The sequence below is a fragment of the Pristiophorus japonicus genome, chromosome 16 (assembly GCF_044704955.1).
Source record: "Pristiophorus japonicus isolate sPriJap1 chromosome 16, sPriJap1.hap1, whole genome shotgun sequence".
Classification (NCBI taxonomy): Eukaryota; Metazoa; Chordata; class Chondrichthyes; family Pristiophoridae; genus Pristiophorus; species Pristiophorus japonicus.
The window spans coordinates 42,964,347-42,991,942 of record NC_091992.1 but is presented as its reverse complement, the minus strand read 5'-3'; the positions used below and the strand labels follow the sequence as shown (position 1 = coordinate 42,991,942).

Sequence of the window (27,596 nt, the reverse complement as noted above, 5' to 3'; positions counted from 1 at the left end):
CTGCTTACTTTGCACCATAATATTCCTTGTTTTCGACACCATCTACAACTTGAAGTTATGCAGCTTGGATATACCAATTTATCTGTTTGTCTCATTTCGTTTCCATTTTATATCACTCTGAACTTTTCCGGAGACATTTGTGGTTTTAAGCCAAATTGTTTGCTTAATTAGTTTTTGTTTGTTTCGTTGTAGAGAATGAGAATAAATACTATTCCTAAATATAACTTTAAGTATAAAAATGACTAGGATTTGAATCCTACAAACATTTCTCCACACATTTCAATGCAAAATGACCTGTATTTACAGTATGAACTAATTTATTTACAACATGTACATAACCTGGTTTCAATGAAATGAAATTGCTGCTCAATTCATGCAAGGTGAAATGAAGGAATAGTTTCTGAGCAACTCTCTCATTTATCTCCAGAATGGCAGCCAATCCAAGAACGTTTACAGATGTGCAGAGAACTGTTCTCTCTTCTCATAAAGGGTCCACAATTGAAGATAAAATGTCCTTTTATGATGGCTGGTCTGAACTCTATGAACAGGTAATGTAACAAAGGAACAGTGGCTTATCAAGAAATATATATATATATATATAATATATATCTTCTGCTTCCGGTTCGGTTCTGCTCCTCTCTGTATCCACTTCACCTGATCTTTTCTCATCTCTGCATCGTCTTCTATTTTCTTCCTTTCCTTTCACGTGTGAGGTGGTGGATGGTGACGGGAAGGGAGCTACCGAAAGGAACAGGCCACATTATCCAGTAGTATCTGAAAACAACATGTAGGAAATCCGGCCAATGTTCTTGTGCTTTGTCTGATAGCCATTACAGAGACGTGGTTGTAAGGTGACCAGGACTGGGAATTAAACATTCAGGGGTATTTAACAATGTCCGGGTAGGACATACAGAAAGGAAAAGGAGGTAGGGTAGCTCCATTGATAAAGGATGGAATCACTGCAATAGTGAGAAACGATATATGCTTAAAGGATCAGGATGTTGAAACAGTTTGGGTGGAGATAAGGAATAATAAGGGGAAAAAGTCACTGGTGGGCATAGTATAGAGGCCCCCCAACAGTAACAATTCTGTTGGTCGGAGCATAAACCAGGAAATAGTGGGGGCTCGTAAAAAGGGAACAGCAATAATCATGGGTGATTTTAACCTCCATATTGATTAGACAAATCAAATTGGATAGGGTAGCCTTGAAGAAGAGTTCATAGAGTACATACGCGACAGGTTCCTTGAGCAGTATGTAATGGAACCAACCAGGGGGCAGGCTATCCTAGATCTGGTCCTGTGTAATGAGACAGGATTAATAAACAATCTCCTAGTAAAGGATCTCCTTGGAATGAGTGATCACAGCATGATTGAGTTTCAAATTCAAGTGGAGAGTGAGAAAGTTGGATCTCTAAACAGCGTACTAAGCTCAAATAAAGGAGACTATGAAGGTACGAGGGCAGAGTTGGCTAAAGTGGACTGGGAAAACCGATTGAAGTGTGGGACAGTTGATGAACAGTGGTGTACATTTAAAAAGATATTTCACAACTCAAGAAAAATATATTCCAGTAAGGAGGAAAGGATCTGTGGCTAACTAAAGAAATAAATGTCGGTATTCGATTTAAAAACAAGGGCATACAAAGTGGCCAAAACTAGTGGGAGGACAGAAGATTGGGAAGCTTGTAAAAGCCAGCAAAGAATGACCAAAAAAATTATTAAGAAAGGGAAGATAGACTATGAAAGTAAACTAGCACAACATATAAAAACAGATAGCAAGAGTTTCTATAGGTATATAAACTAAGATAAATGTTGGTCCCTTAGAGGACGAGACCAAGAAATTAGTAATGGGGAACATGGAGGTGGCAGAAACTCTAAATAAGTATTTTGTATCAGGTTTTACAGTAGAAGACACGAACAATATTCCAACAGTGGATAGTCTAGGTTCTATAGGGGGGAGGAGGAACTTAACACAATCATAATCACTAAGGAGGTGGTACTCAGTAAGATAATGGGACCAAAGGCAGATAAATCCCCTGGACCTGATGGCTTACATCCTAGGGTCTTAAGAGAAGTAGCGTCAGGGATTGTGGATGCATTGGTTTTAATTTACCAAAATTCCCTGGATTCTGGGGAACACCCAGCAGATTGGAAAACTGCAAATGTAATGCCCGTATTCAAAAAAGGAGGCAGTCAAAAAACAGGACACTATAGACCAGTTGGCCTAACATCTGTGATTGGGAAAATAATGGAGTACCTTATTAAAGAATCAATAACAGGACATTTGGAAAAGCAACATTTGGTCAGGCAAAGTCAGCATGGATTTATGGAGGGGAAGTCATGTTTGACAAACATGCTGGAATTCTTTCAGGATGTAACGAACAGGGTGGATAAAGGGGAACCAGTGGATGTGGTGTATTTGGACTTCCAGAAGGCATTTGACAAGGTGCCACACAAAAGGTTTCTGCACAAGATAAAAGTTCACGGGGTTGGGGGTAATATATTAACATGGATAGAAGATTGGCTGACAAACAGAAAACAGAGAGTCGGGATAAATGGTTCATTCTCTGATTGGCAATCAGTAACGAGTGGGGTGCCGCAGGGATCAGTGCTGGGACCCCAACTATTTACAATCTATACTAACAACTTGGAAGAGGAGACGGAGTGTAACGTAGCCAAGTTTACTGACAATACAAAGATGGGAGGAAGGGCAATGTGTGAGGAGGACATAGAGAGGCTGCAGGAGGACATAGATAGGCTAAATGAGTGGGCAAGAATTTGGCAGATGGCGTATAATGTTGGAAAGTGTGAGGTCATGCACTTTGGCAGAAAAAAATCAAAGAGCAAGTTATTATTTAAATGGAGAAAGATTGCAACGTGCTGCAGTACAGTGGGACCTGGGGGTACTTGTACATGAAATGCAAAAGGATAGTATGCAGGTACAGCAAGTGATCAGGAAGGCCAATGGAATCTTGGCTTTATTGCAAAGGGGATGGAGTATAAAAGCAGGGAAGTCTTGTTACAGCTGTACAGTGTATTGGTAAGGCTACACCTGGAATACTGCATGCCGTTTTGGTTTCCATATTTACGAAAGGATATACTTGCTTTGGAGGCAGTTCAGAGAAGGTTCACTAGGTTGATCCCGGGGATGAGTGGGTTGACTTATGAGGAAAGGTTGAGTTGGTTTGGCCTCTACTCATTGGAATTCAGAAGAATCAGAGGTGATCTTATAGAAACGTATAAGATTGTGAGGGGGCTTGACAAGGTGGATGCAGAGAGGATGTTTCCATTGGTGGGGGAGACTAGAACTAGAGGGCATGATCTTAGAATAAGGGGCCGCCCATTTAAAACTGAGATGAGGAGGAATTTCTTTACCCAGAGGGTTGTGAATCTGTGGAATTCGCTGCCTCAGAGAGCTGTGGAAGTTGGGACATTAAATAAATTTAAGACAGAAATGGACAGTTTCTTAAACGGTAAGGAGATAAGGGGTTATGGGGAGCAGGCAGGGAAGTGGAGCTGAGTCCATGATCAGATCAGCCATGATCTTATTGAATGGCGGAGCAGGCTCGAGGGGCCGTATGGCCTACTCCTGCTCTATTTTGTATGTTCTTATGTAAAGTTGAGCTTTAAGATGTTCCTCTGCTGCCACCCAGTGTCTTTTTACTAAAACAAAAACAGAAAATGCTGGTAACACTCAGTAAGCTAGATCTGTCAGTTTTCTAAGGAAGGGCTATGCTTGACATGTTAACATTCATCCTTTCTTTTAGCTGCTGACTGACTTGCTGAGAGTTTCCAACATTTTCTGCTTTTATTTCAGATTTCCAGCATCTGTAGTTTTCCTTGTTGTCATCATCATAGGCAGTCCCTCAGAATCGAGGAAGACTAGCTTCCACACTAAAAATGAGTTCTAAAGTACAGTCCAATACGAGAATCACAGTCCCTGTCACAGGTGAGACAGATACTCGTTGAGGGAAGGAGTGGGTTGGACAGGTTTGCCACATGCTCTTTCCGCTGCCTGCGCTTGATTTTTGCATGCTCTCGGCGATGAGACTCGCAAGGTGCTCAGCGCCCTCCCGGATGCTCTTCCTCCAGGAGGGCGCTGAGCAACTTGAGTAGAACTGTATTGTGACTCGTAGTCAAACCAGAGTACTAATGATGGGCTTTGCACCTGACATTTCCATGCTTTTAATTTCACACTGTAAATGCCAATCACAGTATAACTGTAGCTGTTACTGCAAGTGTATGATAAAAGTTGTAAAATTCTTTTTTTTCATTAATAATGCCCAACATTCAAGTTTTCAACGCATTTTGAGATGGAATATTGCAATTCACTCAGCATTCTCAATGTCTTAGAGAAACCCAATCAGTTTGCACCTAGGCAGGTCAGTAGCAACATTAGTTCAACACTGGAAAATGCATGTGTTTTACTTTGGAGGTAAACCTATAGGTACTAGCAGAGTTCCGCAAAACACTCCCTCCCTCTCCCAACACCCCGCACTCCCTACCTTCCTCCCCCTTCCTTCCCTCACCCGCTCCCCCTTCCCTCCCCCGCTCCCCCTTCCCTCCCCCGCTCCCCCTTCCCCCCCCTCCCTCCCGCACTTGCCCCTCGCCCCCGCCCCGCTCTCTCTCTCTCTCTCTCTCTTCCTCTTTTTCTTTCTCTCACCTGCGGCTCCTTCCATGAGCTCCTCTCGGCTCCGCAGCAACGCCCGGGGAGCCCCACCGTGCCCACGCCCATTGTCCCCGCAGCATCCACTGCCGCCTTCTCATTGGAGCAGACCCAGCGTCAATCAAACTTTTAAAATTTGCGCTATCACTCCCTGCCCTGATTTGTTGGGAGGCTGGGGTGGTCCTGATCACCCATTGGTCGGTGCAATTGTCACTGAGTCCGGACCATATGCACCCGGCCCCACCCCAGGACAGACAAAAACTGACATTATTATAGTTATGTACTGAATGGATGGGATAGAATATGCCAAGAAAGAAGCTGAAAGAGACCTGGGATGTTTTGACTTGCCATGCACTCTGTCTAACCAATGTGAGGAAACAATAAACAAAGCAAATAACATGATTTGTTATATTGGCAGATAAATTGAATTCCATTCCCTAGGACTGATGTTGAAGCTGTGCAGTGACCTGATGAAGTGCACTTTCAATACTGCATAGAGTTCTGGTCAATAAGACACAAGGAAGAAATGCAGGATCTGAAAGCGATGCAGAGGAGAGTGACCAAGCTGATCCATTGTGTCAGGGAGAAGAGTTACAAGGGATGACTTTGAGAATCCAGGCTTCGTCAGTTTTAAAAGAGACTTGGGGATCTCGGGTATATAAAACGCGTAACAGGATAGAGAAAGTAAAACTAAAACATGGAATACCTAGGTTCACTTGTTGTGAAGGACAAATTTAGGACAATTTAATCAAGATATATTTACAGAAGGTGATCAGCAGAAATCATTTGCTAGGAAAGGTGATTGCAAGCAGGAATCTGTACTCATTTAAGCAATGGGTAGCTGTTGTAATGGGCAGATGGTAAAGTTGGTATTCTTCATCTAAATCTATCCTGTGTTGAAATTACTAATTGCTTTTTCAATTTCTTCTGCTGCAGGATGTGATGTGTCTGGATTATCAGGCTCCTCTCTTGGCTGCAGAAAGTCTAGCAGCAGTAATGCTTGAAGACCGTGACCAAGCACTGATCTTGGACATAGCCTGTGGGACAGGACTAGTCGCTGTACAGGTTGCTATATTGTCATTATTAGGGAGCAGTTCTGTAACTCTTAACATGTATTTTTTTAATGTTCCTTTATATACAGGTGCAGCGTTGAAAATCCAGAAGCCTCGGAACCGAGGCCGCACCGGATTCTGTGTATTTCTGCACTTTGGAACATCTTTATGATGTCACAAATCCGGAAACGCCCGAGCTCAGGTTCGTGTATTTCTGGACTTCGGAACATTTTCCCGACGTCCCGAGTCCAAAAATGCCTGTGGGAGGTAAGGAGTGGGCGGGTGGGGGGATGGAGTGGCGAGCCGAGGTAGGGAGCGGGGAGTCCGGCGGGACCAGGAGAGTCAGGTAGGCAGTGGGCTGAGCTAAGGAGTGGGGGGGGATGAGCTGAGGTACGGGTTGGGAGGGTGGCGGGGCCTGGAGTATCTGGCGGGCTGAGGTAAGGAGCGGGGGGGTCTGGTGGGCGGCAGGGCCCGAAACAGTGGAGAGGTCGGCGGTGGCCCGAGGCAGGGGAGTCCGGGGGGGGGGGGGGGCAGCGGGGGGGGTCTGGATTCCGGAACATTTTCCGGATTCCGGACGACCCCACCACGGATCGTGGATTCCGGAACAGTGTGGATTCCGGAACAGTATGGATTCCAGAACTCTGGATTCTCGATGCTGTGTCTGTACTACCTAATTGCTTCTGATTCGTAGTTAAAGGTAAACGTGTAGTGTAGATCATAGATTTTCAAATTGGGGCACTCGTGCCATAGGAAGAGTCCCTCAAGGCATCAGGTTTCTGAATTTGTACGTGTTGACTTACTAGCATATTGTATCTTTATAACATGCTAGTAATATGCCAGAATCCTAACCCGCGCCAAGTCCCATTCGCCCATTACCCCCGTGCTCACTGCATACATTGGCTTCCGGTCCATTATCAACTCGATTTCAGAATTCTCACCCTCGTGTTCAAATCCTTTCTTGGCCTCGCTACTACCTATCTCTAACCTCCTCCAGCCCTACAAGAACTCTGCGATCTTCCAATTCTGGTCTCTTGTGCATCCCCTACTCCCTTTCGCCCAGCATTAGTGGCTGTGCCTTGAGCGTTGTAAGCCCTAAACTCTGTAATTCCATCCCTAAACCTCTCCACCTTTCTCTCATTTAAGACTCCTTTAGTCACCCATCCTAGTATCTCCATATTTGGCTGTCAATTTTTGCCTGATTACGCTCCTTTGAAGCGCATTGGGACATTTTCCTATGCTAAAGGAGCTATATAAATGCATATATACTCATAATTCTGCAATGATAGCACTATTTTTGAGTAGCACTTGGATAGGATTGTGTTACTATTTCTAGATAGATCCCCACGTGGAAAAGCTTGAAAATCACTTGTGTAAATGACCTGGCATGCTGGGCATCAGAGATACTAAAACCCTCAAGGGATGGCTTGCTGTGTGTTCTGACGTGCCAAATCACCAATAAACTAATAATGCTAAACGTTCATGAACAAGAACTGCATTGCACTGAAAATTCTCTTACTTGGTTTGAGTTTTAATTTCTTTTTAAACCAAGCAATCAAGCTCTTTGATGTATAGCGTTTGTTCAGGTATTTCTAAAAATTTTTATTTCTATTTCTAAATGTGAGTGACTTTTCTTTCTCAAATGTCAACTGCATCTTGCTACACTTGGAAAATGTATTTTTCACAGGATTACAAACTATTTGATACTTGAATATCCGTGCAAGCTATATTTGTAAGTTGTGCTTCACTAAATGTTCTAAACTATTAACGGAGTTGAATTACAGTAAGCAGTTAAGCAAAATTCCCCTGACTTGTGTGTATACTATACTGATTTGGAGACTGTCTATTGGGTGCAAGTGTGCATGCCAAGATATTAACTCAAATCATTTTTATTTCCACCTACTGATGTAAAGAAAGAAGGATTTACATTTATATAGCACATTTCATGGCCACTGGACATCCCAAATCGCTTTACAGCCAATGAAGTACTTTTTGAAGTGTAGTCACTGTTGTAATGTAGGAAACGCGCCTGCCAATGTGAACACAGCAAGTTCCTACAAACAGCAATGTGACAATTTAAAGAAAAATCAAGAATAATGAAGTTTTGAAAATCAGTGAACACAGCAGATGTACCAATATGAGAGCCAAGATTGTTTGTGGAAAATTTGTGCATTTTACTTCTAAGCTTCATGTCATTTTAAGCTCTTCCATTTCAGACTGAATTGTAGTGAGATTCCTCCCAATTCTTTCATTCAAGACCAGTGAAGCAACTTAATTACAGTTATTTACAGTTCTGACTTGTTATATACAGTAATATATTTGTTATTATGTGTAAAATATGCTTGTGTATTGGCCGTAAATGGGACTAATTATGCATTTTCTAATGTGATGCAGTACATAGAAGCACCAATACACACTGCCACTGAATGAAAGATACAGGTTTAAATTTCTGATGAATGCTGCATGGGACTTTGCTGTGTGCCAGTTGGTTGCCGCGTTTCCTACATTACAGCAGTGACTACTCTTCAAAAGTACTTAATTAGCTATAAAGCATTTTGGGATGTCCTGAGGTTGTAAAAAGTGCTATATAAATGCAAGTTCTTTCTTTCTACCAGGACAGAACAGATGTGGGTGTCGTGTTGAAAAGTCTGCACTAATAGCACTCCATTTGCATATAAATTGAAGAATTGCACTGTAGTAATTCGTGTCACAGGAATCTGTCAGGCAGATTGCAAACAGAGTTGTAAGTCTTATTACTAACTGGGTTTAGTGCTGGTTGTGTGACCAGTCACTGATGTGGTTGCTTCCTGTACACAGCTGTGTTTTGCATCTCTTTGTTTTTGTCTAGTTACAGAGACTTGGGTTTTGTAACTTTCATGGAATGGATGGCAGTGAAGGAATGTTGGAACTGGCACGGTCTAAATCAGTGTACCAAACCCTCCAGAAATGTATCCTGGATACTGAGTCGCTTCCAGCATCTTCAGGTAACTTAACAAACAAAGTGACATTTAACTCTCTGTGACCTGCAATTAATTTGATCTTTAACTGTGTTTCTAAGAAGAAATCTGGTACTATTTCTAATTGAATCATTGCCTAGATTAAATACATTGTCATTTTACAGTGTCTTGGATACAAAATTGTTCTTATCACTTTGTACAAGGCATAAATTAGAATAGAATGATCTGTGGTCAACACTCCTATATAGTTCAGAAGGCCCCAGATTTGATTCCCAGTCATCCAGGGCAGCAGTTGAAGTACTTCAAATGGTCTCTGTATCCCTTAGCTATGGAATAGAAAAATCGAATCAGTGGCCCGATCATGCTGGACTGTCCGCCCGTGTTATTGTCAAGTGAGGTTTTATTTGGCTCCTTATGCTTCCCTCTGGTAAGTATCCTGCTCAAACTCACTGCCTAAGCTCGCACATGAAGATTAACCACTTGGTTGAGGTACAAGTCAAGTCTGGGTCCAGTGTTCGGTGGTCGGTATAACAGGGTACCGTTAAAAGTTTAAAATCATTTTAATTGCAGTTGCCAGAGAGAGGACAATAGAATGGTGATGCTGGTGAGAGCAATTCAGTTTAAAATGACAACCTCACTCATTATTAAAAAGCATTGGCTTTGCAAAGAAGTTGAGAAAATGAAAAACTGAGTAGGATTTGTGAGGATGCTCGACACTTCAGTGCAACATGACTTCAAATTTCATTGAAATAATGGACTTAAAACATATTGCTACTTTTAATAATCTATTCACAAGGGAGTGTGAAAGACTGATGTATTCAAAGAATTAGTACCTACTGCACCACAAAGTCTCCCAGTTTGTCACCCAGTATTCCTGCTTTAATTTCTAATGCAAAACTAGTCGTCTTATACCAGCGAAGAGATTATTATCTACTCACTAGTGCAAGCCCAAATTTTACGGATACTCATCTGGCATTATCGTAGTTTTAATTTAATTTTCTATTTCAGACAGTTACGATGCTGTTGTGATTGTTGGGGCACTAAGTGAAGGACAGGTACCATATACTGTCCTTCTTGAACTCCATCGAGTTACCAAGCCAGGTAAGAAAATGTCAGGTCTTTTGCTTAACTCGAACAGTCTAACAGAAGCTAAATATAAATTGAATGGTTGAGAGTTGGGATTGATCAAGTAAAGGAGAATAGCAAGACATGACAGTCTTTCCTTTATTTTTTGAGGTGCTTAGTATGTTACTGAATTCGGAAGTTAAACTGCCATAAAGCCAGATACACTCAAGCTGTGAGCTGGTGAGATTATGATACAGTCACTGTAAAGCTGATCTGGGCTTGACTGCTCTGAGCATATTAAGGTTCAACATTCAATGGATACTCCATTTACCTTGGACTCTGAGTTACTGATAGTGGCCAACTGCTAACAGACCACTGAGCAGGCTTGGTTACTAACTACAATCCTAAGTAATTAGTCAGGTCAACAGGCATAGTAGTGAGCAGACATGAACCCTCTGTTGGCCGTGTTCAAAGCCACAATGCTTGTATTTAGATGTTAAACCCAAAATATATTGCTCAGCAGAAGAAAAACATATATGGTGACTTAGCACAGTGGTAATTGAGGAGAGTTACTCATGTTGGCTGGCCACTGGACGCAATGCTAGGTACCAAAATGATGCGAGAAAGAATCAGTTTGGTTCAGCTTCTCACAAAAGTATCAGTCTAAAGACAGAGGCAAGAGAGATACTTGGGATAAGGGGATCGGAATCGGAGGGGCTGGGAGAAGAGGGGGTGGGGGGGGGGGAGGTGAGAGGAGTGAGGATTGGGGGGGCTGGGAGGAGAGGGAATCGAGTGGTCGGGGCGAGAGAGGAGGGGATCGGGGGGAGGGAGGAGTGGAGATTGGAGCTCAGATGGAAGAGAAGTTCTCGGGGAGGGGTAGCTCGGAGGGGAGAGAAAGTCAGGAACTTGGGGGTGGGGCATGGCTGGTGGGCGGCAAGAATGTGATCCAGGTCTAAAGGTAGTGGGGATTGAGAGCAAGGACATGATCCAGCTGTAAAGCTAGATCTCGTTCTCCCGCCCTCTGTTGGGTCTGCACCACATTCTCCCTCTCCTTTCTCTTCCCCCCGCCCTGTGCAGGCTGCTCGGCTTTTGAATGGGAGATTTTTGCACATGTGTGAAATTTTGAGTGGGTTGCGCAGTCCGTTAAAGGGACAGCGCAACCAAAAAATATTAAGGGGAACCATTATCCATCAATACCTTGCTTTTAAAATTCTTATGCTCATGTTGAAATTCCTCCATGGCTTCTCCCCTTCCTATCTTAAAGATAGTGGAGATAGAAAAAGATTTCAGCATTCCAGTGCATACATCCTTAAAAGTAAATGAGCTATACCATGCAGCAATAGCTAGAGCAAATAGGGTGTTGGGGTGTATCCATAGGACAATTCCGTACGAGGCGTACTGTTTTGTCCGTGTACAAGACCTTAGTCAGGCCACACTTGGAATACTGTGTCCAGTTTTGGTCTCCTCACATGGTGGGTGATACTGAGGCTCTGGAAAGGGTGCGGAAGAGGGCCAGTAGACTAATTCCAAGTCTAAAGCATCTTAGTTATCAAGATACGCTAAAAGAGTTGGGACTCTATACCTTAGAGCAGTGTAGACTTTGGGGGGGGGGGGGGGATCTCATTGAGATTTATGATAATGACTGTGTTCCAGCTGACAGTTCATTTGAATTAAATAGGTTAGGCAGGCCAGAGTGATGATCTAGACTATTTCCGATCGGCTAGATGGGTCGCAGAGGAATTTCCCAGATTTTCTTTCCCCCCAAATTGGCCTGGATTTCTTTTGCCGATCGAAAATAGTCTAGATCATCACTCTGGCCTTGAATTCACTGCAGTACATACATTCTGTAAGAGGTGATCTCCGCCGCAGCCAGAAACAAATCCAGCTTTCACTTGAAGAAATTCAGCACGTCTGCATCCACCACATGAAATTTTAGCTGGTTCCAGAAGTCTACTATTCTCTGGGAAAAGAATCACTTCCTAACATCTAACCCAGATCTAGCCCTATACAACTTAAATTTGAGAGCCCTGGGCCTGCCTAACCTATTTAATTTGCCTCTCCCAGGAGATTACATGGTTTCAGGTGGGGCGGAGTGCATATGTTGTGATACACAAGGTATCGCAATTGTGTGGGACAGGCTCGATGGACCAGATGGTCTTTACCTGTCCGTCATTGTTCACATGTTGGTGTGTTAGGATGTATCTGAACTAAGCAGTGTGAGCTCTGTGAGTGCTCCTAACCCAGGAGGGTGAGTCCTGTCTCTTCTCTGAAAGCAATAGTGGTAGCATTGTGAGCTCTGGAGCCTGCCTGTGCATCAAATTACACATTGCAAAGATCTTAATTACTCTCCAGCATGCAGGATCAAATTACACATTCCACACAAACTTTCTGTCTTGTCCTCTAAAGGGACCAATCAGAAATCTGGTCTTGTCCTCCTTTAACCTCTTTTTACACTTCCTTCTCGCACTTTTTCTCTTTTCCTCAATGGTCAATATCTAACGTGTTGTAAAATTGTTGTGAAACGCCTTGGGATGTCTTATTATGTTAAAGATGCTATATAAATAAAAGTTATTATTAAGAGGACCAATCAGAAATCTGGTGTTACAAATAGACACAGCCCAGAATACGTGTTCACTCAAGAATAAGGCCATTGTCATCCACCACTTTATTGTAGATGATTATGTTGACATTCTGACTTTGACTGAAACTTGAACTTGTGGTGACATCTTGTCCCTTGCTGTAACTTCCCCATTTAGACATACTTTCTTCCACCTGCTCCTCCAAAACCACTGCAGTGGTGGCATGGCCCTCATTGTCTATCACCCCTACAAGCCACTCTCCCAAGTTTCTCCCCTAGATATCCTTCCTCCCTCAGCCTCTGTAGTGAGCAACTTCTATTCCTCAGTAATTTCAATCTCCATCTCGGCTTTTCTCCTATCCTCACTAAATCCTTCATATAAACTCAGCTGGTCATATTCATGGGCAGCTCCTTGACCTCACCATCTCCCATGGTCTTGATCACAGACAAGGCAATCTCTGACCGCTTCCTTGTATCCTTCTACTGTCTTCCAAATCCATTTCCTTCCGCATTCACCCCTGAAAAAATATCTACCCCAAGTCACTTAGAACTGTGCCTTTGGTCCTCCATTTGTCATGGTATCTCTTAATTATCAATTTGTGCAACCACGTCCTCAGTCTTATCTTTGATGCCCTAATCCGAGAAAAACCCTTAAGGTCGCCCATCCCGTTTATTCCTTTGATGTGGCATCCATCTCCGTTCTCACGAGTCTGTGGATGTAGGTAAACATATCTGCCACATATTTGTCTTAGCCATCCATCTGGCTGATCAACTTCAACCTCTACCAGCCTTTTAGGCTACGTTTTCTATTAGCAGGCAAAATGATCCTAGCTTCCAGTAGTGAGAAAGGGCCCTGCTAAAGTAGAACTATAATTCCTATAGATTTATTTTATTTCCTGTGGAAAGGAAACTAGCTTCCACTTTTTAAAACAATTACAAATAGTGACTTGATTTATATAATGATCTCACTAGGGCCAAACGATGCCTCACCACTCCATGGTGCAGGATGTTTAGTATCCCTGAGAGTGACCCTTGAGCAAGAAATCTGTTGGGTTGTGGTTCTCATCAAAAGGTAGCAATATTTGCCTAGACAGGGAACATCAGGATATTTGATCATGGAGCACATCAAAATTGAGCTCATTGCTGTCCGCACACATGTATTTTCCTGTGTAGGATTCTGGACAGGATTGAGGAGTGTGAATCTGATCATTTTCCACCTCCTTCATTTAGAGGCACTGAGGTCAATTGAAGGGCCCAAATTGTTGAGAACAGCTAACATTGGCGATTGATCCTGGGGTGGTGTTGTTTGTATAGATCAGTATCATATCTGGCGGTGCATTTATTCACTGAGCCATCAGGACGCATATTCAAGACAGTGCAAGTCTGATAACTTACTTGGGGACAGCAATTGTACAGACCATTATGCCAATTTGCGAGTGAGTGGGTAAAATTGGATAGCACAAGAAATGGGCACAGACACCACATTACGAGATATGCCTGCTCCCGTTCAAGGAGCGCAGGTAACATGTCTCAATGCTGCCTGCTAATTATGATTACAGTGCACAGCCGAGTGCTAAATGAGCTGCTGATGGGCTGTGCACTCAGTAAGGGGCTGAAGTTCCTGTTCGAGTGAGGCTAGCTTTACTTAAAGCTTTACTTAAAGCTAGCCTGCACCTCTTAAAGGCACTCTGCACCTCCTAAAGGTGAGCTGCCTTCTGCTGTTGAAAAATGGTAAAAGTGCTTCAGCATTAACCCAAATGGCTCAACAGGCTGTGGAAAGGGCACGCAGGGTCTCGGACATAGCACTTGAGCTTTGTGCAGGGGGCCAACATGGAAGGACAGGTCCTCTACCCACAGGGGACCAGGAGGCCCTCCAGAAAAAAAGGATGTGGGACCAGATCACTGAGGCAGTCATTGCCAGCAATGTCATTCCAAGGACCTGACTCCGATGCCCAAAGAAGTTTCAAGGTTAAGGTCAGTGGATGCATCTTTAAAAGCCGTCTCCTACTAACTGCACCACTAGCCTCACACACTGCTCAATGTAAGACCCCCAAATCGGTCGCATACCAACGACTCCACCAAACACGAGCCACACCTTGCATTCCTAGCTTCACCTCACCCCCTTGGAGGAGACAATGCTTGCCATTCTTGGCAGTGGTATGGCTGAGCCCTTGACCAGCGACGAGACTGAAGGAATTCAAGATGCTGGTATCCTCATATTATCCTCCTTCTCACATCCTACTTCCCCCTCATGCCACAATATGTTCCAAGTTACAAACTGCACATGGTGTAAGCAGGAACCCCTTGCTTTATTCCCCTTCACTCACCACAATTCTAGATTTTGCCTTCCACATTTCAGACACCCAAGAAATCCAGCCTGTCCAGCCAGTGGTTGACCAAGAAGAGAGTGAAGAAGAAACAGTGTCACTCAATTTCACACTCCCAGCCACCAGCTCATCGAGGTCATCCTGCAAGGCCATCTGCAGTCTCCCCCACTGAAAGTCAGCAGCCTTCCACCAGCCATGCTGCAGCCACTGGGGGTAGCACTGTGCAAAAGCACTAGGATAGGCAAAGGCCACACGCCTGATACTAAGGGAATGTGCATGGGGGTTTTAGTTGATTTTTTGACGTCATATTGGATACATAGATGGATAAAGTTGGATTGGAAAGTTTGCTTTGTGGTGGCTTTTATTTAAGCACTGTGGTCGAGGATGCTGTGATGGTCTGTGAAGGTACGTTGTGGGACAAAGCTTGAAAGGGGAATGGCAGTTGTGTTCGCTGTTACCGCAGGCAGATGTCTCGCTCCCGGATATCTGGCTAATAAGGAGCTGTCCGGGTTGCCACCTTCCTTCTGCTTCCCCCTCGTCTGCTTTTTCTTCCTTCTGCTTCCTCATCTTTCTCCTCCTCCTCCTCCTTCTCCCTTTCCTGCCTCTGCTCCATCTCCATGTGATACTGCAACTAGAGCCCCCATAACTGGAAGCAACTGGCTTTCACAGAGGCCTTCCTTTAAGAACCAAAATCAGACTCATCTAAATATCTGGTGTGAGTGCAGGCAACGGCAGCGCTGCTGACCTGGCCAAAATGGCGGCCACCATGTTCCATGCCGAAAGTGGGCGGAAGCGAGGCAGCCGGCAGTTTTTCTTCCAAACCGGCCTTAACAACTGGCGCAAACAGGCCGAATTTCACGGCCTATAACTTTGTTCTCTGTTCTTTAGGGGGCTTTGTGTGCATGACCACCCGGACCAACACTTCAAACCAACTCTACAAGAAACAGCTACAGGCTGTAATGGAGGAAATGGAGCAGAAAGGGTTATGGGAAAGAGTTAAAGTGCAAGAAGTAGAACATTGGGAAAAAGCAACATCTGTACATGAAACTGAACAAGATTCTGAGTACATCTCTGGGATGATTTGTATCTACCGAAAATCCAGGAGTCAGGATTAAAATGACAACTGAGACATATGAAAGCAAATCTTTAATGAGGTTTTGTTGCTTCTACCTGCAGTCCTGGCACACCATCAGATGAGTATCTGGTTCATATGGAGTTTGATTCAGACTGACCAATCAGATTTCTATACAAAATACAGGATTGTGGTAGAGAAATTGTTCTTTAATAAAAGTTTCAATTTCATTACATCACTAGAATGATTGTTTACGCCAGAATAGTAATTGTCGATGTTTTTGAACTGGAATGAGGAAGTTAAAATATATGTAGGGAAGTAATGACTATAGTTGGAGTAATGTTAAATTAGTCATTGCAAATACAAAGATAGCTGAACTACATTACATTTCCTATATTCAAGAGTGACTCCAAAAGTACTTCATTGGCTGTAAAGTGCTTTTGAGACGTCCAGTGATCGTGAAAGGCGCTGGATAAATCCAAATCTTTCTTTCTTTTAACTGGTTCACAAGAGAAGGGCAATTTGACCCTAACTTAGTTCACCTATCCAGCTTGAAAGAAGAGAAGCCCAGATAGTTGTAGATCTTTAATAATTATGAAATTTGCCACTGCCAATACATAAAATATCACCATCAACAGCGCTCTCAGTAAACTCTGCTTCCCTAGGCACCCTAGACATGAACTTGCATAAGTGCTGAGAGTTGGTGCTGTAGGCATCATCCTTCCTCCCTTGTTAGGTCAGGAATAGTGACACACTATTAGTTATAAACCAGGAGAGCAGCACTTGTAGTTTCCAGGTCTCCATTCGAGCACCTGGCTCCCAGTATTCTAATGGCAATTTAAAAACATCATTAGTGATCTGTATTTGTTATTAGACAATAGATTAAAGGGAGGTTATTTTATTTTACATCATTCAATTTGTCAAAATCAAATGAATCAGAGATTACCGATTAAAATAGTAGAATATAATTCGTAACATGATTTCTATGGGAGCATGAGTGAAAATGAACTTGAGTAATTCATCAAATTAACTTGTGGGGTGAGGCTTTCAAAAAATAAGCCAATAAGATAACCTGACTTAACTGATGATAGATTGCTACAAAACTAATGAGCAACTCATGTACATGGACTTGAATGACAGTGACTTACGGTATTTTCATGTTTTCTAAAGGGTCTCAGTGCAATGATGCTCAAATTTTATAATCAAGCCTCCTGAGTAGCATCTTATCATACTTTTGAAAATCCATATAAGCAACATCCATTGCATTCCCTTTATCAATGCACTCCCATTATTTCCTCAAAGAACTGCATTAAATTAAGTGTAAGTTAGAATGCGTGAATTCAATGTCAATCAGGTACAGGAAAAGAAATAAAGGCCGGAATTTTGCCTGTGCTCAGAGGACGGGATTGGTGGCGGGTCAGCTGTTAAATTAAAAATAATTGATGGTGGGTTGTCAAACTCGCCGCCACACTACTTTCCCAGATGTCGTGCCTGTCAACACTGAACAGACCCAACACGCAGTGGCGGGAGAGGCAACTTAGGTCATCATGACCTTGTTAGGAGCCTATTAAAAATAATTTTGAGCTAAACTTGCCATTTTACCAAGTTGTTCACGAGGTTCGTGCTGCTTGGGGATCACGCAAGGTAAGGACATCGGGAGTTGTGTGACCACACATACATTTCTTTACTTGATAACTGCAATTGTACTATAAAAGCTCCCATCTCACAGCTGTTCACGTTCCAAGATCGAAAGCTGTTGCTTACTGCATTTGGAAGGCACACTGAGCTTTATGCAGGTTGCAAGTGTTTAAAGCAGTCTCTCTATCCAGTGTCACCTCATTGGAACAATCTATCTCACTATTGACAGATCGTTTCTGTCATCTCGAGTTTACCTGTCACCTATTACCTTGGGCCAAAAATTGCGGTCGGAGGCTTCCTGTGGGCAGATGCCTCCAACCGAAAGATTTTTAACGAAAGTACTTGGTGGTCCCAGAGGAACGAACACTTCAGCTCCGAGGCATAATGCGCAGCCTAGTGCAGAGGCTTGTGCATCCCAGGAGCGTAAGCACTTCCTGGGATCACGTGGGCCTAGACCACCAATCACAATGTAGTATTCTCATTCATAGTGATGGGAGCTCCGAGCTCCCATTACTATCAATAAGAATACCCCTTAAAAACAAAAATAAACACACACACAAATAAAAAGAACACTTCACTTTTTTTAAAGTAATAGAAATTAAATTAAATTCAATGTTTTATTTTTTTTAAATTATGTTTTGATAGTGTTAAACATAAACTTACCTTCATGGGCATGGTTTTTAATATAAAAATAAGTAATAACATTTATTTTTTTTTCTATCTTTTTAAAACTCTTATACTACTCACGAAGCCCCTTCTCCCGGGGAGACAAGTGATCTGTCAAAAGTGCCGGGTTTAGGCGCATGCGCTTCACGCGCCTATACCCAGAACTTGCAGGGCCTCTTCGGGCACGTGCACACATCGTACACACCCAGGGCCCAAGTTTCGGGCCGCGCCTAGAACGGCGCAGCCCCGACCTGGACGCCCGTTTTTTGCGCCACAAAGTGCGCCTAAAAAAAACTTACAAATTATCCGGCTCCCTGCAGATCGTTTGCAGCTCGGCGCAGCGCAGCATGAGCTGTAGGGGGCGGAGCCAGGTCCCTGCGCTGAAAACAGTGCTGGGACCTCTGCACATGCGCGCTACAGTGGGCGCACATGTGCAGTAGCTCCAGGCGCCCAAAACTGTGTGGGAGGGGCCCGAAGCACGCAGCCCCTAGCCCTGGCCGAATGGCCTCACTGGGGCTGCGTGCATAAGGCTGCCTCCCACGCCAAGCTCCTGCTTCCTCCCGACCCGACCCGACTCCCGCTTCCCCCCGCCCCCGGACCGGCCTGACCCGAGCCCCCCCCGACCCAACCTGACCTCCCTCCCACCGACACGAACCGGTCCGACGCGACCTCCCTCCCCGACCCATGCTCTCGACCGCCTCTTTTCCCCCCCCCCCCCCCCCCCCACAGCTGCCGGACCCGACCCGCCCCCCCGCACGACCCGACCCGTGCTCCCGGACCCGACCCGACCCAACGCCACCTACCTGTAAATCTGGTGCTGGGGACGGGCCCTGCCCGAAGTCTTGGGTCGACTGGGCCCGGGCCCATTCAGCCTCCCCCCCACCCCCATTTCTCCTTTCTCCCCCCCCCCCCCCCCCTCCATTTCTCCTTTCTCCCCCCCCCTTCTCCTTTCTTTCTCTCCTTCCCCCCCTCTCCCTCTCTCCTTCCCCCCCCCTCCCTCTCTCCTTACTTCCCCCCCCCTCCCTCTCTCCTTCCCCCCCCTCCCTCTCTCCTTCCTTCCCCTCCCCTCCCTCTCTCCTTCCTTCCCCTCCCCTCCCTCTCTCCTTCCTTTTCCCCCCCTCCCTCTCTCCTTCCTTTTCCCCCCCTCCCTCTCTCCTTCCTTTCCCCCCCTCCCTCTCTCCTTCCTTTCCCCCCCCACCCTCTCTCCTTCCTTTCCCCCCCTCCCTCTCTCGTTCCTTTCCCCCCCTCCCTCTCTCGTTCCTTTCCCCCCCTCCCTCTCTCGTTCCTTTCCCCCCCTCCCTCTCTCGTTCCTTTCCCCCCCTCCCTCTCTCCTTCCTTTCCCCCCCTCCCTCCTTCCTTTCCCCCCCTCCCTCTCTCCTTCCTTCCCCCCCTCCCTCTCTCCTTCCTTTCCCCCCCTCCCTCTCTCCTTCCTTTCCCCCCCCCTCCCTCTCTCCTTCCTTCCCCCCCTCCCTCTCTCCTTCCTTCCCCCCCCTCCCTCTCTCCTTCCTTTCCCCCCCTCCCTCTCTCCTTCCTTTCCCCCCCTCCCTCTCTCCTTCCTTTCCCCCCCTCCCTCTCTCCTTCCTTTCCCCCCCCTCCCTCTCTCCTTCCTTCCCCCCCTCCCTCTCTCCTTCCTTCCCCCCCCTCCCTCTCTCCTTCCTTTCCCCCCCTCCCTCTCTCGTTCCTTTCCCCCCCTCCCTCTCTCCTTCCTTTCCCCCCCTCCCTCTCTCCTTCCTTTCCACCCCCTCCCTCTCTCCTTCCTTTCCACCCCCTCCCTCTCTCCTTCCTTTCCCCCCCTCCCTCCCTCTCTCCTTCCTTTCCCCCCCCTCCCTCTCACCTTTCTTCCCCCCCCCCCCCCCCCCCCCAAGCATGCTGTTGGAGGGCTCCCGGTGCTGCAGTCTACCGAAAATGTTTTGTTTTATTTGATTTTTAAAAAATTATTTCTTATTAATTTTTTTTTGATTGATTTATTGGTTGATTTATTGATGTTTTTATCATTTATTATTGATGATGGCTCTTTATTTGTAATACTGGAGTGTTTAATGCTTGTAAACTTCCCTTTTAAACCCCCCCCCCATTCCCTACGCCTGATTTGTAACCTACGACTGATTTTTTAAAGTGTAGACAAGGTTTTTTCGAGCGTACAAAAATCTTCACTTACTCCATTCTAAGTTAGTTTGGAGTAAGTTTTCACTGCCGAAACTTTGAAAACAGGCGTAAGTGGCCGGACACGCCCCCTTTTGAAAAAAAAATTCTGTTCCAAAGTGAAACTGTTCTAACTGACTAGAACTGGAGCAAACTAAATGCCGAGAATTTGAATTTCTAAGATACTCCGTTCTACACCAGTCGCTCCAAAAAATCAGGAGCAACTGAGGCCAAAACTTGGGCCCCCAGAGAGGCCGCAGTTTACGACTCATCTGTGCCCTTGATCCTCTTGGTCCTCAGAATCCCACCATGATCGATCTCGACACCAGCAACACCAACAACAACACCAACCGTCTCCGCAATCAAATGATGCTGCACAGGACAGAGCGCATCAGCACCCGACCACATTGCTGCCCGGGAGGCCAGGGCTGGCCTCACCATGGCCAGATTTACTTCACTTGATGCTGTGCATCCTGGGAGCCACATGATGTGCCAGGTTTTTTCACACTCATCATCATTGTGAGGTATACCGTTATGTCTCACCATTCACTGCAACTCACTAAGCCACTTCCAAAGGTGAGCACAAATTTGTTGAATGCAAAGTGTTGAAGAGAAAGGATTCAATGTTTGACATTACATTAACGCACTTTACAGGAACATTGGCTAAAACACCCAAGTGCCTACTCTTGTGCATTGTCAGTTGGTAGGATTGGACTAGGGTGAGGGTGGGGGGTGGCTAGTGAGATGGGGGAATGATAATGTAGATAGAGAGATGGGTGGAGGTGCAAGGTAAGTTTGTGAGAGTAAGGATGTGCAGAAGTAGGGTAGGGAAGGCAGAGTGATGAGTGGCATGGCAGGATGATGCTGCGTGTGGCTTTGCAGTAATGTTTCGAGATCATTGAAAGGTTTGCATCACTGCAGCCTGGTCCATCTGACGACATCCCTGCATGTGTCCAATGCAATGTGCAACCAGGCCGCATTGATATCCTGGAGAGGTCTCTTCCGCTCATTGGAACGGAAGAGAACCTCCCAGCGTGTTGTGACTCCCTCCATAAGCATATGGAGGGTGTCATGGGAGAGCCTGAGTGCAGCCGTGCACCTTTGTGCAGTGCTTGTCAGTGTTTGCAGAACCTCAATGCTGTAGAACACTGTTAGCACAACTGTCAAAATCAATTTGTGTATGGTCCCTTTAAGGAAACCATCTGATGACGCGTCATCAAATGATGTCATCAGACCCACTTCCATCATTTGGCCTGGGAAACGTGCTGGGCGCATTTCCACACAGCGGGATGGAGCCAGCAGCGAGGTCGAGACCGCCAGCTACCCATGCTGCACAGACCCGCCGAGGTAGGTAAAATCTCGGCCAAAGACAAGGAAAGACTATAGATTAAGAGGGACAGAAAGGAAAAGGAAAAATATTCTTTTCATTTTAAATTTGACATTTTTTAAATCTCCCAACATTAATTAAAACCTGGAGGAATGAGATTTCACACTTTTAATAGTTAATTTTCAGTGCTAGAGAGGTTGACTGACAGTAATTAACATATTTTCACATTGTTAAAAGGTTACTTAGACTGAAATTGAAAAGAATTAACTTTCTGTGGTGAGTTCATATCTACTGCGCAAGTACAGCAACTTCATGCCATTCAATGCAATTCAACGGTGAGGTGGACAGTGAGATGCCGTTTTTGCGGTGCATTTGGGACAGCAACTTTTGGATTTCCATGTTTAACCACGCATCTGCCCACACCTGAAATTGGTGTATCATTTATGCATAATTAACAGCGAGTGCCATTAGCCTCACTGTTACTTTGACAAGACCATCAGCAGGCCGGGGCCATTAGAGGGAGCAGCGTGCGGCGGTATGCCACTGCAGGGAGCAGCGCGTGCTGCTGCAGGAGGGTAACGGCTGATTGCAGTGCAGACAAGTACAGCAGGAGCGGCAAGAGTTCATAGAGGGATGTGATCGGGGCCCAGGAGAGGTGAGAGTTCGCGGCCCAGAAGAGGCAAGAGCTCAGGTACAGCACACACTGCGATATATGTGCGCACTAGGTCTGTGCAGCAGAGCTGGTCTCCAGTCATCCTGGTTAATCCTTGCCACTGGACCAAGATCTAGCTCTGTCAATCCCGTGTGGTGGCTGGTGTGCAACGGGCACCACACGTTAAAAAAAATCCACGTGCAGGCATTTTCCACCCTTCAATATGTAGTTCTGGATCCAGCATATTAGGTCCTTCATTGAAACACCTGTGAACTCATCCCTTTTCGGCATGGAAGCAAGTCATCCTGGTTTTGAGGGACTACCTATGATGATGATCACTTTGACAGCAAATTATGGGCCCCTGCCTTTCTAGCTAAGTATTAATTATATGCTGTATATGACCTCGAAGTTTAGCAGCTACTTATGTCAGGTTTTTTTGGTCTATAGCTAAATTATTTATTACTGTCTCCCTTTTTAAACAAAGGTCATATATCGGCAACCCTCTGGAGAAATTTCCATATCTAAGGGTTTTTGAACGATTATGGTCAGAACCTCTTGTCTTCTTTCTCTGACTTCCTTTGACGTTCGAGAGTACATGCCTTGAGGGTCTACTGCTTTTTCTAATTTGAGTTCCACCAGTTTTTTTTAATACCAACTTTTATATGTTCCCTGTAACTTTCCCGTTAAAGAGGCCACACAGGGCCATTCAAAATACCACGCATGCGCAGTTTTTACATTTAAATGCCAACAAGCCAGCTGCATGGGTTCCCTGGAGCAGTGGCCGTGCACCTTAGGGAACATTTCCTTATCAATAGTTTTTTTTTTCCCCCTTGCATTCCCACTACTACACTTCTTTGAACATAGGCAAAGTACTGACTTAGTATCTTCACTATTCTTTCATCCTTCATTGAGATGTAACTAAGAGGGTGGATAAAGGGGAACCAGTGGATGTGTATTTGGACTTCCAAAAGACATTTGACAAGGTGTCACGTAAAAGGTTTCTGCACAAGATAAAAGTTCACGGGGTTGGGGATAATATATTAGCATGGATAGAGGATTGGCTAACGAACAGAGAACAGAGAGTCAGGATAAATGGTTCATTCTCGGGTTGGCAATCAGTAACTAGTGGGGTGCTGAAGGAATCAGTGCTGGGACCCCAACTGTTTACAATCTATATTAACGACTTGGAAGAAGGGACGGAGTGTAACATAGACAAGTTTGCTGACGATACAAAGATGGGAGGAAAAGCAATATGTGAGGAGAACACAAAAAGTCTGCAAAAGGACATAGACAGGCTAAGTGAGTGGGCAAAAATTTGGCAAATGGAGTATAATGTTGGAAAGTGTGAGGTCATGCACTTTGGCAGAAAAAAAATCAAAGAACAAGTTATTATTTAAATGGAGAAAGATTGCAAAGTACAGCAGGACCTGGGGGTACTTATGCATGAAACACAAGAGGATAGTATGCAGGTACAGCAAGTGATCAAGACTCCATTGGCCTTTATTGCAAAGGGGATGGAGTACAAAAGCAGGGAAGTCTTGCTACAGCTATACAGGGTATTGGGAGGCCACACCTGGAATACTGCGTGCAGTTTTGGTTTCCATATTTAAAAAAGGATATACTTGCTTTGGAGGCAGTTCAGAGAAGGTTCACTAGGTTGATTCCGGAGATGAGAGGGTTGACTCATAAAAGGTTGAGTAGGTTGGGCCTCTACTCATTGGAATTCAGAAGATTGAAAGGTGATCTTATTGAAACGTATAAGATTATGAGGGGGCTTGACAAGGTGGATGCTGAGAGAATGTTTCCACTGATGAGGGAGACTAGAACTAGGGGGCATAATCTTAGAATAAAACAGAGATGAGGAGAAATTTATTTTCTCAGAGGATTGTGGATCTGTGGAATTTGCTGCCTCAGAGAGCTATGGAAGCTGGGACATTGAATACACTTAAGACAGAGATAGACAGTTTCTTAACCGATAAGGGAATAAGGGGTTATGGCGAGCGGGCAGGAAAGTGGACCTGAGTCCATGATCGTATTAAATGGCGGAGCAGGCTCGAGGGGCCATATGGCCTACTCCTCCTATTTCTCATGTTCATAGATTTCCTTTTTCATCTTTAATTGACCCTAATCTTTCTATTATTATTTTTCTGTTGTGTGTTTTACTATTTCTTATTATTTTCCCTGCCAATCTTTTTTCAGCCTTTCTGAGTGATTTTTTTTTGCTTCCTCTCTATATTCAGCTTCATTTTCTTTAGTATTATTAGCACTAGATTTGTCACATGCCTCTTTACTAAATCTCATTTTAATGTGAATTTTTCTGCTCATCCAAGAATGTACAGACTTTGCTCCACCTCTTTACTGCTTATGGGATTATATCTGGTCTTTAACCTAATTTTCTGTTTGAATGCTTCCCATTGTTTGTGCACTGTCTTGTATGCCAAATTTTCTCTTCCATTTTCCTGAGCTATTTTCCTTTGGATAAAAGCCAATTTCAAAAACATCAAATAAGTACTTTTATCTTTGCCTATTCCCTCTCTTCAATCTTTATATCGAATCTAATTGTATCATGGGTATTGTTTCCTGAATATTCTCTCCTCTTACATTACATACTTACCTCACTTTATTTCCAAGAAGGAGATTAAACCTTGCCCCTTTCCTGGTGGGCTAAAAATATACTGATCCAGAAAGTAGTCCTGGGCATATTTTAGAGACCCCACTCCTCCACCTTTGTCAACACCAACTTGCATTTATATGGCACCGATAATGTAGTAAAACGTCCCAAGGTGCTTCACAGGAGATTTATCAAACAAAATTTCACAGCATGCCACATGGAAATATTAGGACAGGCAACCAAAAGCTTGACCAAAGATTGGTGGGGGGAGAAATTCGTGGTTTGTGCCACTAGATGGCAGTAAAACACCGTTGAGAGCTCCAACGACACCTGATGCTTGTTCCAGTGCCACAGACCATATAAGTCTTGCCGTTAGCGCTGCCGCTGAATGAGATTGTCGGTGACCACACCAGCATGGAGATCGTGACGGCAGTGAGTGTGCAATGCTCACTTGAAACCCAATCTCCCAACTTCGTTAAAGCAAATGAACTTCTTAACGGCTGGAAAAAACAGCGACAGCTTGAGGTGGCCTGCAGCAGCAGGAAGCCGGCTCTGGCGACATTATTTAAAGGGATCATCGGCAATCACTCGCACCTGACAGATTTTTGAAGTTTGCATTTTCTTTCGACATTTCAAGGTTCTTTGGTATGGGGGAGTGTTCTGGCAAATACAAAACTCTATCATTATTTGTGAAAAGCTTCAAGCTACAACATAAGAACATAAGAAATAGGAGCCGGAGTAGGCCATTTGGCCCCTCGAGTGTGCTTCGCCATTCAGTAAGATCATGGCTGATCTGATCATGGACTCAGCTCCACTTCCCTGCCTGCTCCCCATAACCCTTTACTCCCTTATCATTCAAAAATCTGTATCTCCGTCTTAAATATCTTCAATGACCCAGCCCCCACAGCTCTCTGGTGCAGAGAATTCTGTAGATTTACAACCTTCTGAGAGAAGAAATTTCTCCTCATCTCAGTTTTAAATGGGCGGCCTCTTATTCTAAAACTATGTCCCCTAGTTTTAGTTTCTCTTATGAGTGGAACTATCCTCTCTGCATCCACCTTGTCGAGCCCCCTCATTTTCTTATCAATTTCAATAAGATCACCTCGCATTCTTTTGAACTCCAATGTGTCTCGGCTCAACCTAGTCAACCCCCTCATCTCCGGAATCAACCTCGTGAACCTTCTCTGAACAGCCTCCAATGCAAGTATATCCTTCCTTAAATACGGAGACCAAAACTGTACGCAGTACTCCAGTTGTGACCTCGCCAATACCTTGTACAATTGTAGCAAAACTTCTCTGCTTTTATACTCTATTCCCCTTGCAATAAAGGCCAACATTCTATTTGCCTTTCTGATTACTTGCTGTACCTGCATCCTAACCTTTTGTGTTTCATGCACAAGGACCCCCAGGTCTCTCTCTACTGCAGCACTTTGCAATTTTTCTCCATTTAAATTATAATTTGCTTTTCTATTATTTCTGCCAGTGGATAACCTTACATTTTCCCACATTATACTCCATCTGCCAAATTTTTGCCCACTCACTTAGCCTGTCTATATCATTATTTTTGTTTAGTCTGTCCCTGATATTGATCCATCTTTTCTGTAACACCAATAAGCTTGAGTTTTTCGACGAAAATCATGACTACAATCATAATGAGAAGTGAGGACAAATTTTGCGTGCATCCTAGACGATTTTCAGGCAGTGCTACTTAACAATTTTTGGTCTAAACACTGCCCATTTCTTGGCTATATTGAATTTCTGGGTGCCAATGTGGGTCAACAGCAACAGAGGTGATGGCTGAATTGGACTTCGTGCAGGTTAGGATACCGATAGCAGAGTTTTGGATGAGCTGTAGTTTACGGAGGATGCAAGATGGGAGGCCAGCCAAGAGAGCATTGGAATAGTCTAGTCTGGAGGTAACAAAGACATGAATGAGAATTTCAGCAGATGGGCGATATTATGGAGGTGGAAGTAGGTAGTCTTGGTGATGGTGAGTATATGGGTCGAAAGTTCAGCTCGGGGTCAGATAGGATGCTGAGGTTGCAAACAATCTGCTTCTTCTTCCAACAGGGACTAGGGAGGGGAATGGAGCGGTGGCTAGAGAGTTTATGGCGGGTGGAAGAAGATTCTGCTCATCTAATAATGGATGTCGGACAAGCCGCGTGATAAATTTCCAGTTATATTACTCTTGCTCCAGTTTATTTTTGGATAATTAAAGTCATCCATTATTATAGCCTTGTTTTTCCTGTGCTTTAATTTGTTTACATATCTTTTCCTCTATCTCCTTTCCTCTTTTGGGCAATCTTTAATATGCTCCCATTAATTTCAGCTATGGCTCATTGGGTAGCACACTCGCCTCTGAGTCAGAACTTAAGCACATAAAAATGCAGTGCAGTGCTGAGGGGATGCTGCACTGTCGGAGGTGCTGTCTTTCGAATGAGACATTCTCATCTGCACTCTCAGGTGGACGTAAAAGATCCCATGGCACTATTTCATAGAAGAGCAGGGGAATTATCCCCGATGTCCTGGCCAATATTTATCACTCAATCAGCATAACAAAAACAGATTATTGGTCATTATCACATTGCTGTTTGTGGGAGTTTGCTGTGCGCAAGTTGGCTGCCGCAATTCCCACATTACAACAGTGACTACACTTCAAAAGTACTTCATTGGCTGTAAAGCACTTTGAGACGTCAAGTGGAAAAGAGTGTTCGAAGATCAGGCCCTCAAATCTGCCACCAAGTTCATGGTCTACAGGGCTGTAGTGATACCTTCCCTCCTGTATGGCTCAGAGATATGGACCAGATACAGTAGACACCTCAAATCGCTGGAGAAATATCACCAATGAT

At 44.5% G+C, this 27,596-nt stretch overlaps 1 protein-coding gene across 4 annotated transcripts in view; it reads left to right on the top strand.

Annotated features, from left to right (window-relative positions):
* mettl27 (methyltransferase like 27) overlaps nucleotides 1-15,946 on the top strand; it is a 37,905-nt gene extending 21,959 nt beyond the window's left edge. For all 4 annotated transcript variants that reach the window (XM_070857257.1, XM_070857258.1, XM_070857259.1 and 1 more), the window contains 5 exons: nucleotides 428-548; nucleotides 5,600-5,728; nucleotides 8,561-8,696; nucleotides 9,678-9,770; nucleotides 15,528-15,946. In XM_070857257.1, coding sequence (XP_070713358.1) covers nucleotides 429-548; nucleotides 5,600-5,728; nucleotides 8,561-8,696; nucleotides 9,678-9,770; nucleotides 15,528-15,754 — 705 coding nt within the window. In that variant the 5' untranslated portion in view covers nucleotide 428 and the 3' untranslated portion in view covers nucleotides 15,755-15,946. The remainder of the gene's footprint in view (nucleotides 1-427; nucleotides 549-5,599; nucleotides 5,729-8,560; nucleotides 8,697-9,677; nucleotides 9,771-15,527) is intronic.
* Nucleotides 15,947-27,596: the final 11,650 nt, after the last annotated feature.